This window comes from Phyllobates terribilis, unplaced genomic scaffold (assembly GCF_046119375.1).
Source record: "Phyllobates terribilis strain yellow unplaced genomic scaffold, ASM4611937v1 Scaffold_7__3_contigs__length_470593459, whole genome shotgun sequence".
NCBI classification, from domain to species: domain Eukaryota; kingdom Metazoa; phylum Chordata; class Amphibia; order Anura; family Dendrobatidae; genus Phyllobates; species Phyllobates terribilis.
Window position 1 is genome coordinate 93110546 of NW_027362767.1, and position 17186 is coordinate 93127731.

General features: G+C 41.9%; 2 protein-coding genes across 3 annotated transcripts in view; one reads left to right on the forward strand and one right to left on the reverse strand.

Moving 5' to 3' along the window:
* CHRM5 (cholinergic receptor muscarinic 5) overlaps window positions 1-17186 on the reverse strand; it is a 186612-nt gene that overhangs the window by 51967 nt on the left and 117459 nt on the right. The window lies entirely within an intron of this gene.
* Window positions 1-17186, forward strand: part of AVEN (apoptosis and caspase activation inhibitor) — a 542539-nt gene that overhangs the window by 35057 nt on the left and 490296 nt on the right. Inside the window, exon 2 of the mRNA XM_073639004.1 lies at window positions 14741-14906. Within this exon, the coding sequence (XP_073495105.1) occupies window positions 14741-14906 (166 nt within the window). The remainder of the gene's footprint in view (window positions 1-14740; window positions 14907-17186) is intronic.

A 17186-nucleotide genomic window follows, 5' to 3' on the forward strand; every position in this document is an offset into this window, starting at 1 on the left:
CAGGGTGGAAGGGATGTCACTGTTAGAACCCTCCTGTTTGTTTTTTCCATCTTGTGTTTTGCGGTCACGTGGCCATCTGCCTTTATATACAAGGTCCGCCCTTTTGGCTGTGCTGGACTTCAGTGTTTGACTGTTTCTCTAGCCAGGTGCTTCTGTGCCTTTCTCTCTCAGTTCGTATGGTCTTTCTTGTATCTCTAGTACTTTTTTGTCAGTTTGTCTTTTTGTGTTCTGCAACAACTTCTCTGTTTAGGAGGTGTCCCATCTTTTGTTTCAGTCCTTAGTTCTTTTAGGGACCCCTCCCCTTATGCTATAGGTCTTCATTCAGACTAGCCGAGGACTAAGGAGGGTCTGTTCACTAGGAACAGGCAGCCCGTTACATCGTAGGGATTCAGATTAGTTTTACTGTAGGGACAGTTTTCCCTTATCTTTCCTTAGTACATGTTGCAGATCATAACAGTCACGACCGGCTAGCTCATCCTTGATCCGTCCGTAAAGGCCCTCCCAAAAGGTGGACACCAGGGCCTCATTGTTCCAGGCAAGTTCAGATGCGAGGGTTCGGAAACATACGGCATACTGGCCCACAGTGAGACTCCCTTGGCGGAGACGGAGAAGTGAGGAGGCAGTAGAAGATTTTCGTCCTGGCTCATCGAAGACCTTCCGGAAGGCAGCGAGGAAAACGTGAATATCGGACACCAGGGGATCCCCTCTTTCCCACGGAGGGTTATGCCATGCCAACGCCTCCCCGGTGAGGTGAGACATGATGAACGCCACCTTTGCCCGGTTGGAGTTGAACTGGTGTGCCAGGAGTTCAAAGTGCAGTGTGCACTGATTTATGAAGCCTCGACATAGGACAGGGTCACCACCAAAACGTGGAGGCGCAGAGAGCTGGGGTCCAAAGCCGGGTGCCACAGCGCCACTGGGTTGAGGTGCTGCCGGAGCGGGTGCCGCTCGGTTAGAGACGGACACAGTTGGGGTGGACAGCGTGTCCAGGCGGGAGTTGACTGTCCGCAGATAGGACAGGATAGTTTCCTGTTGGGATCTCTGACGAGAGACCTCCTGGTACAGGTCAGAGAGCGAAGGAGCCTTGGAGCCACCGGATTCCATGGCCTGTGCAAACTGTTACAGGTCCGGGTGGTGGAACCTCTGTGCTTCGGTGCAAGGAGGGACCAGAGGGGCGTGACTAAGTGCCTACTCGGACCAACCCAGGTCACACGGCGGCTTAGTTGACTTTCGTGAACCAGGGAGGGACCGGGCAGGTGAACCTGGTGCCACTCTGTGACCGACCTTGTGTGAGAGCAGGTGACTCCCACGGGTCAGATGACAGGAGCTGACCAGTACAGTGGATGAGCACGGCAGGAAGCCTGACAGGTGCTCCAGGTAGGCAAGCTGGCGGGCACGGCGGATAGCCTGACAGGTGCTCCGGGTAAGCAAGCTGGCGGGCACGGCGGATAGCCTGACAGGTGCTCCGGGTAGGCAAGCTGGCGGGCACGGCGGATAGCCTGACAGGTGCTCCGGGTAGGCAAGCTGGCGGGCACGGCGGATAGCCTGACAGGTGCTCTGGGTAGGCAAGCTGGTGGGCACGGCAGATAGCCAGACTGGCGAACAGGACTGTTAGACACACTGGCGGGACCTGAGGGCTGAGGAAAGTGTTAGCACACAAAACAACAACCTTGCACAGGCACCTCCATTTTGGAGGAGGTGCCTTATATAGGGGAAGTCCTCCGGCCATTGGCCGGGGACATGTTAGGACGGCGCGCACGCGGCCCTCTTGAGAGGGAGCGCGTGCACGCCCTAAGCGCAGTGCCCGGGAAGCTGCGCGCGGTTCGCGCCACTACAGCGACAGCAGGGGAGCAGAAAGATACCGGGACCGCGGCAGTGAGGGGAACGGCATCTCTGCCCAGCCGGAGGCAGAGACGCCGATTCTACAGTGGGGCTCATTATTCTGTATGGAGCACTATGTGGGGCCCATTATTCTGTATGGAGCACTATGTGGGGCCCATTATTCTGTATGGAGCACTATGTGGGGCCCATTATTCTGTATGGAGCACTATGTGGGGCCCATTATTCTGTATGGAGCACTATGTGGGGCCCATTATTCTGTATGGAGCACTATGTGGGGCCCATTATTCTGTATGGAGCACTATGTGGGGCCCATTATTCTGTATGGAGCACTATGTGGGGCCCATTATTCTGTATGGAGCACTATGTGGGGCCCATTATTCTGTATGGAGCTCTATGTGGGGCCCATTATTCTGTATGGAGCACTATGTGGGGCCCATTATTCTGTATGGAGCTCTATGTGGGGCCCATTATTCTGTATGGAGCTCTATGAGGGGCCCATTATTCTGTATGGAGCTCTATGTGGGGCCCATTATTCTGTATGGAGCTCTATGTGGGGCCCATTATTCTGTATGGAGCACTATGTGGGGCCCATTATAATGGTGGGTGGGGAATCATACTGTGATGTGGTCACCATACTTTGCCAGGGGAGATTGAGGGAGGGGGTACAGTAGGGTCATCATACCTTTTGTGTAGAGGGTACAGTGGAGGAATTCGCTGTGGGGGTATCATACTGTGTTTGAGGGGGCACTTTTGTTGGCATCATACTTTATTATCTGTATTATTCAAGGTTTTTTATCCTTTATTACATATTTGATTTAGGCTATTGAGCCACATGCTTTTTACTGCTCTTACCTAACATATTATTCCAATGTTTTGTTCTTAGATCTATTAATTAAAATGTACTTTGTTCATGAAACAACCCCTTTAGGTTTGTTTTCATATTAAAAGGTTCATCGTTATATTTGATAAGGAAAAACTTCAAGGTTGGAAAAAAAATATATATATATATATCAAGGTTGGACCGCAATTTGGTCCAAGCTTTTAATTTTGGCCCTCTGTGTATTTGAGTTTGACATTCCTGCTCTAGTCCATTGGATGTTTGGCTACACTTGTAGGAAAAAAATAAAAGCTGCATTGCAACACAAGGTTTATCCAGGTAACCATAGTGGTGTTAAGCTTAAAGGGGTTGTCTGTTGAAAATAAGTAGGTTATCACCTAGCCTTAGGGTGCAGTCAGATGGTCGTATAAATCAGACTGAGATCGGGCTGCAGTGCACGAACTGGCTGGTGGCTCTCCCGACCTGAGTGACAGCTTCATGTGTTTCTATGCAGCTGTCCCGCTCACATCAGGAGATCCGCAGCCAATCCGAGCATTGCTGTCGGACTACATCCTTAGGGTAGGTGATGTCTTGAACTACTGAGACCTGCACCGAGTGGCAGCAGGGGACACTTTTATCCCTATTAGAATGGAGTTGCAGTCCACGTTCTCGACCGCCTCTCCAATCATTCCCTGTGGGGCTGCTGAGCGCTGCGCTCAGCGTTTTATGGCAGGCCCATGCAGAATAATTTGAGGATCGGTTGGCCGTCCAACTACCGCTCAATTTTGTAATGGTGATAAAAGTGGATATTAATTCTTCGTTCTGCCGATTAAGTTCTAGTCTCAGAGATAGGACACTGAGCAATTAGCAAGTTATCACCAATCCCTATTTTTTCTTAATACTGGCAACTCCTGTAAGTCCAGCAGCAAACCACAGCAGGTATAATGTATGAGAAATAATCTTGATCAAATACCATAAAAAATTAGCAATGTCGTGGCTTCATCTGACTCCTTATCAAGCTGATACAAACAATGTATCATAAGACAGATATACATTATAAAATATATATATATATATATATATATATATATATATATATATATATATATATATATATATATATATATATATGCACACATATATATAGCACTCCCCTATCATAATCAATTAATTATGCTATTGACCGATGCTAATATACAAACATTCATAAGATGATAATTCTATACAATCAAATTGATCACAGATAACTATATACTGTATACATTATGAATGGTGAACAACACACTAAAAATGTATAGGAGCCAAATAAAACTCTCGACATCCAATCTACCTCAGTTTGTTTACTATTGCGCAGTCGCAGTCCCTCTTCTTCAAAAACTTGGAAACCTACTACCCAACAAGCAAAACTATACTTCCAAGATACTTCTGGATTCAGTCACATACTTCCCCTCCTAATGTATTCTAATGTCTTTTGGGTTTAGTATCCAAACACTAAGACTAGAAAGCAATCGGTACTTCATTACAGTAGTACAGATTACAGGAGGCATCCAATATTAATATGGATCTTATCAAACATACATAATACAGGTAGTAATAGACTAGTTTAAAGAAACTAGAAAGAAAATGTCTGAAATATTTAAAATCGAGCTCATCATATTTACTGAAGTCCCAGACCAGTCAACCTTATGTGCAACCAGTCAGACTCTCCAACCTGCGGTACTTGTACATGGCTAACATGACTGAATCCCTTGACCGCAGTTTTGCGGAAATGTATAGTAGGATTGCTTGTTGATTGACAGTTTTTTTGGAGATGGATCGCAGCTGCACAATAGTGATTACACTCATACGCACTGGGGAAGATTAGACACCGAGAGTTTTATTTGGATTTTGTAACTTTTTCTTGTGTTACTCCCCATCCATATTGTGTGTGTTTAGGATATAATAGTACAATATTTTAGAGCCCTGTTCCTGGGGTATGTTGAAGGTCTGAGTTTGGACCTGCAACAATCAGAAACTATAGAACAACTCTTTAAAGGGGTTGTCCAATAACTTGGACAACCCCTTCTTAATCTAAATGTTTGGCCCCGATAAAAATAATAAAGCCAATACTCTTCTCCTGTGCTGGCGCCGTTCCCTCCGTGTCGGCACTTGCTCTCCCCGAGGCTCCTGTGCTGTTGTGACACGTGACCCCAGTGCCCAATCAGCGCTGGCGTCACTGTCCCCGCCTTCTGACAAATCGAACAAGAAGAGGAAGTCTGAGCTGTAGCAGATTTCTGACTTCATGTTCAATTCGACAGGAGGCGGGGACAGTGACGGCAGCGCTGATTGGGCGCTGGGGTCATGTGTCACAACAACAGCACGGGAGCCCCGGGAGAGCGAGTGCCGACACTGTGGGAACGGCGCCAGCACAGGTGAGTATAAGCTTTTTTATTTTATCGGGGCCGAACATGGGGTATGACAAGTGGTTGTCCAAGTAGTGGACAACTTTTTTTTTTTTTTTTTTTTAATTCTCAGTTTATCTTCCAATATGTCAGAGCTGTGATTTTCAAATATAGAGACAAATGTTGCCTACCTTTTTTTTATTTGGACGATTACAATAAATTGTTCATTAAGGAATCAAAATTGACCTAATTTTTCAAAATTTGGTGAGTAAGATTTATATAACCTAATTCAGGGGAAAAGTGAAGCAGGTTATAGGAGGATCAAATCATATTACTACATTTACATTAGTCAAACGGTTCTCATATAATGGCTAGTTGGTGTGTTTATACAGTCGATATAAATGATTACACACTGGCATCATGTAGCTGCCATTAGAGCAGGGATATCAAACTCAAATACACAGAGGACCAAACTTAAAAACTTAGACAAAGTCTCAGGCCAACTTTGTTATTTCTTAAAAAAAATGTCTACAATTGAGGAAGTTTTTCCTTATTCTTTACGGAATGATGGGCCCCACATAGTCCTCTATGCAGAATACTGGGCCCCAAATAGTCCTCCATACAGAATACTGGGCCCCATATAGTCCTCCATACAGAATACTGGGCCCCATATAGTCCTCCATACAGAATACTGGGCCCCATATAGTCCTCCATACAGAATACTGAGCCCCACATAGTCCTCCATACAGAATACTGAGCCCCACATAGTCATCCATACACAATGATGGGCCCCACTTTAAAAAAAAAAATAATAAAATACCTCTTCCCCAGTTCCCCGCTGCTCTGGTCTCTGCAGCGTGTCTTCTGCAGTTCTCCACTACTCGACACAGTGGGCTCAAAATCCATAATGCTGATAGAGTTGAAAGTGCAATGCCGGGGGGCAGTGCCAGCATCGCGGGCTAAATATAATCACCCTGCTTGCCAAATTTGTCCCACGGGCCAGAATTTGACGTGTGTGCACTAGAGGGAGCTAAAAAGCCTAGCGATTTTATTACTAAGCTCAAAGTATCACAGTATGCATGGGACTTCTAAGATCCTTCTAGTTGCAGGCAGCCAGCATTTTGTCTCTAAAGAACAATTTTCACTGGATATTTTTAATTTAACCTGTGTACAATTCCGCTGTTACTGACTGTGAAACACATTTTCTTTTTTTTTTTTTTCCTATGGTCTTAGTTCTAAAAAAGTTATGCCCCCAGTAATAAAGGTGCAAATTTTCCTTTCAGCCAACTGGACACAGACCACAGAACTTCTTTGTGAGCATTTTGTTTTTTTTCCTCTGACCCTGACCAATCAAAACATGTCCACGTCATTGCAGGGCTAAATTCAAATGGCAACAGAGAAGGTCACAGCTGCAGCCTGGCTGAGCGTGTTCTCCTGAGATGACATTTGTCTCACATAATCACGCTGGGAACTCCTTAGTCACTGAGTCTCCTCCTGCTATTTCCGCACAGGAGAGCACCAGTGTCTCAGCTGGGACACAGTTTGGTCCAGCGCTCCGACTTTCCAATGCTGCTGCTCTCCTGTGTCCAGCGCTCCAATAGCAGGAGGGGGTTTGGTGACAGTGGAGTTCACTGCGTGGTCACGTGAGACAAATCTTATCTTAAGAAAACACACTGAACCTGGCTGCAGCTGTGACCTCTGTGGGCATTTGCTTTTTCCCCAAAATGACTCGGTTGTGTTTTGATTGGCCAGTGACACAGAGGAGAAAAGCAAACACCAATAGGGAAGTTCTTTGGTATACGCCCAGTTGGTTGAAGGGAAAATTTGTACCATTATTACCGGGGAACATAACTGTGGAGCAGAGGGGCACAAAAGGAAAAGAAAAGATGTTCCAAAATCACTGAAGCAGCAATTGGAAGAGATGACTCCGTTTTAAAGAAGATCTAGATTTTCTATCAAAGTGACTTGGCGCTCTATATAAGAAAAAAGGGAAGAATAATGGACCTAAAATGAAATGTTCATTGTTTAAAAAAATAAAATGTACTTAATGTGGTTGTGAGAATGTGAATGAGTTTAGCCCTTGCTAAGTCTTCTTGCCCCTTCTCCTCCTAACTTCAGTGACTGTTTTGCTTCAACTGAAGACCCGAGTGTTTGGAAAGAAGCAATCTTTCAGTAGGCATGCTGCGCACCCACTTTATTCAATACACTGTGGAAGTTAGGCAGTGTGTTTCTAACAACCGGACAGTCAGATATGCTTCATAATTGTTGTCTGCAGATTTTATACTCTCGTCTGTATTGCTGGCTAGTGCACATGCTATTGTTATCTAGCACTTCCTCTTCCACAAAATGAGCAAAGCTAATGCATGCTGCAATTTTTTTTGTCTGTGTTGGAGATCTTTCCTAATTACATTGATGCATGTGCAGTGCATTATGTTAACGGGCAGTGCACAGACCGAAAATACGTTCCGAAAAGCGTGGCAATTCACGGATGTGACTCCATCGGTTTGCAGCTCTGAGCATTGTTCACATTGTGGACGGGTGCAGGACCTACATGCCGTAGAAACGCTCACTGTCTTGTCTATGAAATGGATAAGACTAGCACAGGCTACAGTTTTATTTTTTTTTTGACTCTTTGGTATGTAAAATCATTCATATGCACTAGCACATTGACTTACATTGTCAACTACCTTTGTGCACACGGTGAGCACACTGTCCAAAAAAGTGCTAGTCTGAACGTAGCCTTAATCCAATTTTTCTAGATGTAGATCTATCAGCTAGGTGTTTTTCTTTTGTTTTTATTTCTTGATCCTTGCCTAATGTAGCATCACAGATTGCTCTGATTCTGACATTACTGAGCTGAAACTATTTTTTTCTTTTTTGACTCCACATCCTATGAAATGATTTGTTGTAGTTTGGGCACCTGGTCATCAGCTGGTGAAATAGCAGACCCTTCTGTCTGCTTATCTAGGGAGGGCAATAGGAGCACATGAAGATCAATCATGGCCAATCCAATTGCCCAGGAAGAGTGGATGCCCATTGAGTTAGATGCCAATTGGCAGCCCTATATAACCAGAATGCACAGCAGCACATTTATAAGGCATATAATTTATATACTTTCAGACAAATTAATGTTTACTCTTGGTTTCCACCAAGGACTGGATTTTTTAGCAAATACCTGAGTTTATAGCTAATGCAGTAATTTAGTTTAGTTTATTCCTTCATACCAGCAGGAAATTATGGCAATTATACAAAATTGTGTTGAAATCTACTTCTACGTTCAATGGATAAACAGTGAATTACTGTTACATACTTCACTTGTTCAACTGATTGCACTTTTCTGTTGTTTCAAACCTTTCACACAGAAGGGAAGACCAACTTTGTAACTTCTCAGAGATACTGGGCTAAACTGTGATTATTTGCAAGCCTTACTATAGTAATAGACTACGTGTTTTAGGTGTTGCATTGTTCTAGGGTTCCCCAATGGTAATAATGTTGGTAACCACTGATCTAAAAATATGCACAATAATTATAAAAAAAAAAATACTAATTCTTTAGTTAAAAGTTGTGTAAACTTGGTTATCTCCTGAATACAACCCCTGTCCAGGCTTGGACTGGCCCACAGGAGAATCCTCCGGTGGGCCCCTCTGCAAGAGTGGTCCACCACCCTCTTATATGCACTTCCGGGGCACATACCTTGTGCTTCCGCTATGCGCGTTGCTGGGTGACGGACGCTGCCCGCGCTGACGACACTCGGCGTCCGGCGCATGCGCCGCCCGGCACTAATCCTTCCCTCATATCCGGCCACGTGACCTACGACGCGGTCATGTGACCACGCTTTATACTTTAAAAAGGCCCTGGTCTCCTATATACTCATGCCTCTTGAGAAAGCCCTCAGCTAAGGGGCGAAACGCGCGTCGAGGCTCTATTTTGGGCCACTTGGTACCCCCAGTTCTTCTGGCCCCTGGCCTGTCTATTACTTGTATCTATATTTATATTTGGTAAGCGATATCTTGTATCTATATTGCCATTGTATACTCACCTGTGTATCCGTGCTGATTTGTGCATATGTATGGTGTGTACTATTGGTACCTTTTGTGCTTGCCTCTTCTCTTCCCTCCACTCTGAGGGAATCTCTTCTGGTACATACACTTTGTATATACATTACCATGTGCTGCACTTTGTAACTCTATTATCTGTTCTATGCTACCACCTCCAGTGGTTGCTTTTATATTTGCTATCTAATAAAGTTATTATGTTTTTATGCCTATACGTACTCTGTTTCTCCTGTTATTACATCTTATGTTGAGTAGGCTTGTGGCAATTATTAGCCATGTATTTTTCAATTGGCGTTTTGCCACGACTATATATAATATGAAGGCCTTTCTGTGTATATATACCCTCTTATATGAGCAGTACTTGGCACAATATACTTTATTCACTATGTACAGACAAAGGCACAATCTTATTCATTTAACAATCTACCCAGGTCATTGTTATACAACCCCTGGCAAAAATTATGGAATCACCGGGCTCGGAGGATGTTCATTCTGTTGTTTAATGTTGTTGAAAAAAAGCAGATCACAGACATGGCACAAAACTAAAGTCAATTCAAATGGCAACTTTAGGGCTTTAAGAAACACTAAAAGAAATCAAGATTAAAAATGTGGTACTCAGTAAGGGTAATTTTTTTCAGACCAAGCAGAAGGAAAAAATGATGGAATCATGAAAAACAAACACAAAAGAACACGCCAATACATCACTAGTATTTTGTTGCACCACCTCTGGCTTTAATAACAGCTTGCAGTCTCTGAGGCATGGACTTAATGAGTGACAAACAGTACTCTTCATCAATCTGGCTCCAACTTTCTCTGATTGCTGTTGCCAGATCAGCTTTGCAGGTTGGAACCTTGTCATGGACCATTTTCTTCAACTTCCACCAAGATTTTCAATTGGATTGAGATCCGGACTATTTGCAGGCCATGACATTGACCTTACGTGTCTTCTTTCAAGGAATATTTTCACAGTTTTTGCGCTATGGCAGGATGCATTATCATCTTGAAAAATGATGTCATCATCCCCAAACATCCTTTCAATTGATGGGATAAGACAACTGTCCAAAATATCAATGTAAACTTGTGCATTTATTGAAGATGTAATGACAGCCATCTCCCCAGTGCCTTTACCCGACATGCAGCCACATATCATCAATGACTGTGGAAATTTGCATGTTCTCTTCATGCAGTCATCTTTATAAATCTCATTGGAACGGCACCAAACAAAAGTTCCAGCATCATCACCTTGCCCAATGCAGATTCGTGATTCATCACTGAATATGCCTTTCATCAAGTCATCCACAGTCCACGATTGGTTTTCCTTAGCCCATTGTAACCTTGTTTTTTTCTCTTTAGGTGTTAATGATGGCTTATGTTTAGCTTTTCTGTATGTAAATCCCATTTTCTTTAGGCGGTTTCTTACAGTTTGGTCACAGATATTGACTCCAGTTTCCTCCCATTCGTTCCTCATTTGTTTTGTTGTGCATTTCCTGCTTTGGAGACATATTGCTTTAAGTTTCCGGTCTTGACACTTTGATGTCTTCCTTGGTCTACCAGTATGTTTGCCTTTTAACAACCTTCCCATGGGGGATAGGGAAAAATATATGTATGTGGGTTAAGAATTGGCTCAGTGATAGGAAACAAAGGGTGGTTATTAATGGAAAACACTCAGACTGGGTCTCACTTAACAGTGGGGTACCACAGGGGTCAGTATTGGGCCCTGTTCTTTTTAACATATTTATTAATGACCTTGTAGTGGGCATACAGAGTAATATTTCAATATATGCAGATGACACTAAACTCTGCAGGGTAATCAATACAGAGGAGGACAATTTTATGTTACAGGAGGATCTATGTAAACTAGAAGCTTGGGCTGATAAATGGCAAATGAACTTTAATGGGGATAAATGTAAGGTAATGCACTTGGGCAGAGGAAATACAATGTATAATTATATGCTTAATTGTAAAACACTGGACAAACTGTAACTGAAAAAGACCTGGGTGTATTGGTGGACGACAAGCTCACGTTTAGTGGCCAGTGTCAGGCAGCTGCTGCAAAGGCAAATAAAATAATGGGATGCATTCAAAGAGGCATAGATGCTCATGAGGATAACATAATTTTACCTCTATACAAGTCATTAGTGCGACCACACTTAGAATACTGTGTACAGTTCTGGTCTCCGGTGTATAAGAAAGACATAGCTGAACTAGAGCGGGTGCAGAGAAGAGCGACCAAGGTTATTAGAGGACTGGGGGTCTGCAATACCAAGACAGGTTATTACACTTGGGGTTATTTACTGTGGAAAAACGAAGGCTTAGGGGTGATCTTATTACTATGTACAAGTATATGAGGGGACAGTACAAAGACCTTTCTACTGATCTTTTTACTCTGAGGCCAGAGACGGGGACAAGGGGGCATCTTCTACATCTGGAGAAAAGAAGGTTTAATCATAATCACAGACGGGGATTCTTTACTGTAAGAGCAGTGAGGCTATGGAACTCTCTGCCGCATGATGTAATGAGTGATTAACTATTAAAATTTAAGAAGGGCATGGATGCCTTTCTTGAAAAGTATAATATTACAGGTTATATATACTAGATAGGGCGTTGATCCAGGGAACTAGTCTGATTGTCATATGGAGTCGGGAAGGAATTTTTTTCCCAATGTGGAGCTTAGTGTTTGCCACATGTTTTTTTTTTTGCCTTCCTCTGGATCAACACGTTAGGCTATGGGTTGAACTAGATGGACTTAGTCTTCCTTCAACCTTAAAAAAAACAAAAAAACTATGTTTTTGTATTTGGTCCAGATTTTAGACACAGCTGACTGTGAACAACCAACATCTTTTGCAACATTGCATGATGATTTACCTTATTTTAAGAGTTTTATAATCCTCTCCTTTGTTTCAATTGACATCTCTTGTGTTGGATCCATGATTCATGTCAGTCCACTTGGTGCAACAGCTCTCCAAGGTGTGATCACTCCTTTTTAGATGCAGACTAACGAGCAGATCTAATTTGATGCAGGTGTTAGTTTTGGAAATGAAAATTTACAGGGTGATTCCATAATTTCCTCAGAATTGAGTGATTCCATATTTTTTTCCCTCTGCTTGGTCTGAAAAAAAATTACCCTTACTGAGTACCACATTTTTAATCTTGATTTCTTTTAGTGTTTCTTAAAGCCCTAAAGTTGCCATTTGAAATGCTTGAAGTGCCAACTATTGGAACTGCTGCTTCCAATAGTTGGCACTAGGTCAAGTCCTCTTCCTCTCTGGAGAGGCAATAGGCATCATCACACGTTAGATCAATTTTTTTTTTTGCGTAAAAGTAAAATTACTGAGTTTTGTCAGAGTCAGTTTTTGCCATTAGTTTCAACAGTTTTTCTGGGAAAAATAAAACGATGTTGGTTTCTCCAGCTTCTTCTATAAAACAGTCTATGAAAAACAAACGGCACACAGATGGCATCTGAGTGCTGTCCGATATATATATATTTTTTCACGACTCCATAGCTTTGCATTGGTGCATTTGATCCAATGCTCGATCAATATTGGACATGTCTTCATGCTTTTGTGCAGATCACTCGGTTAGAGGAAAAAATCAAACATGTTAACTGCCCCGTGGACTATCATAGGCACAAATGCTATACGTGAAAAACTGTAGATGTGTGTACATTTATTTACTTGTGTGAGTGTATATATCGGCAAAGAAGGATGGGAAAGAGAATGTGAATGTGTAGATGAAATCTAACTTTAGTGTCATTAGGAGCATATTTTTTAAGAATGATATTGATTGTTAAAATGTACCTATCCCTGGCCAATAGTATGCCACAATTATATTTTGGAAAAAGGAAGAGCCCCCACTATATTATTTTTCCAAATCAAATATAAGGGATAATGCAAGGTAAGATTGTCCCTATTAAAGAGAAGAGGACAAATGTGATCCTTATTGACAGACATTAACTGGTAAATTTGGTGGCAGCAATTGTTAGATCATCACTTCCATTAGCTAGAAAACAGCCGAAATATGTAGTGCCACAGCGGAATTATTTATATACTTTATCCATGGTATTTCTAAAATAAAGTCTACCAAAAGAAAAATCTACTAAAATTGTCAACATTTACAAGGGTTGTTGTAAAAAAAAAAAAAAAACTCCAGTCATCATGTCCTATTTGTGACAACAGTCTAATCCTCTAATTGAACTTGCATTTTAAAGTCAATAAATCTGCAGATCCCTTTTTTTATTATTTTTAGGTTAATTTTTAATTTTCTTTTGTCAGGTCATACACTTTTCTTATCCTGAATTGAGCTTCGTGATCACATAACTGTGTGCATCAAGTAAAGGCTAATGAGAGTGGACAAGGAGTGGAGGTTGGCACGTTTTAGTTTGGGGAATTGTGCCATGTAGAAAATCAAATCCTCTTCATTTGTGTGAAAACAATCTTAAAAATTGAAACTGTGTCCTGGGTCATTTTACTAAGGCTATATTCACTTTGCATTAATGGCTTATATATTTATTGTCTACGATGGGAATGAAGACTGTGATGGCTACTCTATAGGCTCTTAAGGTATCTGATCAATTAACAAAAAGTTATTGAAAAGCTTATACCATAGACGGAAGCTTTCCTGATCTTCTAAACGTAGGGCAATAATGTGATGATCTCAATTATACATTTCAGACTTTAAGTCTAAATTTAGACTTTGAGAAAAAAAAACAAATGGGTCACCTTCATTTTACAATTTCACCACCCTGGTGATGTACAATACCAAATTATATTGTGGTACCACAATATAAAGGTATCACTCTGAAAATACTTTTGTCATTTTTGGGCATAAAAGTATTTACAACCACCCTGGTGGTAACTCCCATTAAATAACATTTACATCTCAGCCATAATCATCAACATTAACAGAAATAAACACTTGTAATAGATCGCTCTGTAATGACTCTATATAATATAGGAGTTTCACTTTTTGTATTGAAGAACTGAAATAAATTAACTTTTTGATAATATTCTAATTTAGTGAGATGCATCTGTATATGGTTTTCTTAAAATGCTGTTTCAGATAAAAACGTTGTTGAAAGCACGTTGGGTACAAGGTGACTAGTCCAAGAAGCAATACCCCACCGATTTCCACCTGCCACATCAGCTAGGCTGACTGTTCTCTCTCTATACTCATATAGGGAGGAACTAGTTACCTAGTTCACATTCACACTTTCAATTATGGTTTTCTCTGAAGTTCTGCAGCGTTTCAGAGTCAAACATATATCTTTGGAATACAGGATAAGTTTCTGATTCTTGCTACCCGGAGGTTTGGGCATTGGGAATCATGTCACAGATCATTTCAGCTACTAAATCGGTAGTTTCTACTGTTTGTAGGTCAACAAAGAATTCATAATATGACAAGTAACCAAGAGCCATACACAAAGGAAAACACCACTAAGGTACTATAGGAGAAAGCGCACCCAGGGGGCTTGAGAACCACAGTAGGACAGGTTGAGGAACACTGATCTAAAAGACTTGAGCTAAAGACTAGCCTATTCTGTAAGTGCATATATATATTTGCTGATCAAGATAATTAGGGCACCTTACCTGTATTGTGTTAACGTAAGGCAGTGGATCTGCTGACGTAACTCTTTCTTCTTTGAAAAGGAAGAAAATGATGCTGCTGAACAACAAGAGAATGAGGAGCAATCATCTGAGTTTTCTAGGAGGAAAATCCTTTCCAACTGGGACCGCTACAAAGCGGCAGAGAAAGAGACGGAAAATGAAGTGGTGCAGCGAGGGACGGATTACAGTGTCCTCCTAAGTTCTGCAGGTTGGTGCACATCTCTTGTAAATCCAAGTATCATTCCTTTTATGTTCCCATGTATTGTATCCGTATTGGCTTCCATTAAAACCCGGAAGGTTGGAGAAGGTTTATTTTGCGCAGCTGGTCATTGTGTTTTCGAAAACAAGAGTGAATTCTTGGTTTGTACGTTTCTGACAACGCGTAGGTAGAAGCTGGCATTTACCTGATTGTTTGCCATGTGCCCAAGGGATTTTTGAGCTAAAAATGTAGACTTTTAAAAAGAAATATTCTTTGTCTCTCTTAAGAAATGGATAATCCCTTGATGGCTACAAAATAGAGAGTAACAATATATTGTGGTTTGGCAGAACATGAACGTCTGCACGGAGACAATGTGTCAGCGGGGTATTTTTATTTTTTTCAGAAATAACATTTTCGGTATATTTAGAGAACATCAGTCTGCACCTGGTGGAGCCATGAACATTTGTTATTGCCGCACTGTGCAAAGGTCCTGTAACATTGCTAAATATTGCTGCCGTGCTACTTCTCATAGTCCATATATACTGATCTGTTCTCGCCGCCAAAACAAATGCTAGAAGAATCCAGGATGATTGTTTTATTTTTATTTTACTGCCAAATTCCCAACATTATAGACTGTTTTTCATTGTTGGACATAATGTGTATGTATAAAACCATTTTCTGACAATTTGTTTTTGTTTTGTGCAGACTAGGGTCTCAATAGTAGGTAGTATGGTCATTTAAGCACATATCGTATTAATTTATTTCTTCCTTTTAAAATGAAATAAGTCCCAAATTGTCACTGATGATATCTAATGCCCCATTTATTTAAGTCCACGCTCTATTTTTCCGGTGTACAGCTTCAAATCATGTGTTCTTAAGCCAGTGGTTCTCAACTTTTTTTACTTCGAGGTTCATGTTCAGCTTTGAGTCATGTTCGGTAGCCATGTTTAGTTTAAAGGGCTTATCCGGGACTATTTTTTTTTTACAGTGTGCCTAATAACGAACAGGCAGGTAGTTTCTACCTATCTGCCTGTTGTGCCTGGCGCCGATCTCTGCCGGCACCTAGTGGTCACAGACTGCTCCTGCCAGTGATTCAGTGGCTTTGCTGACTCGCTGTTTTACGCAATTGTTTAGCTAAATGGTAACATTTTATGGCTACATGACATCATCACTAGGTGTAGGTTACTGAAGACAGACTTATTTTTTTTTTGTATCTGTTTTCTCTAACCTCTCCAAACTATTTTATTATGGCAAGCATGCAGTTCAGAGCCGTGCATAAAATGAAACAAAGCTCTGACCTCCCTCACCTAAAATCATACATTTGTTCCTCTTAAATCTGCTTGTGTATGGCATATTTATGGTAATATACCCCCTATTTTCTTTAACTCTAAGGCGTTTAAATGTCATTGTTATTGACCACTGCAGCTGATCACTGGACACATCAGGACGCGCTAATATAAACGTCACCTCTACGGCCAGCGATTTGCCGCTGCAGTCATGTCATGTATGACACATCATAGTGCTGAGGATGTAAGCAGGACGAGGTGGGCCGAAGCGGCTCAGAATTCAAACATCATCTGTTCGGCGGCATTACGTGGAGTTGAAAACTCCTTAAATCTTTATCCGATACGAATCCAAGGGTTAAAAATAAATGACTCTCTTCTAAGGCTGGTTTCACTCGTGCAACATTCATGGCCCAAATCCAGACTGTGATGTCCAGATCAACCCCGGGTCTCCTGATCCGATCTCCATGGCATCATGGGCATAGATGAGACTGCTGAGTTTGAGTCAGGAGACCTGCAGATGGTCCATCCTCGGATTGTGAATGTCTAAGTGCTGTAGGTAGGGAATGATTTTCATTTTTCTGTTCACAGCAATTTTTTTTCTCCAAGCTTCCTGAATTCATCTGGCAGAAAGTTGGCATTTCTCCTGTTGTTCCGGGGAGATGACATAGACTATGCTGTCTCTTTTGATTGCTATCCGCTATGACAGATGCTAAATATAGAGACAATGTGAAATCCTCTTCCTGCTTCGGGATCCTATTACTTTGTCTTATGGGGTTAGTTGGGCAGTCACTTGCCCGAGGCCGGCACTTGTCATTCCCATTCTCCCATTTTCTGTATGTTAGATTTGAAATTGTGTGACAAGATAAGGTTGACTCGTATCAGAGAGCAAAAGACACCTTGCTGTGAGGGAGACTAAAGTATAGAAAGACGAGCTTACCAGGTCACAACTCTGCACAACCTGGTAATAGGGTTAGCGAAAACCAGCAATGTCGGTGCCGTTCTC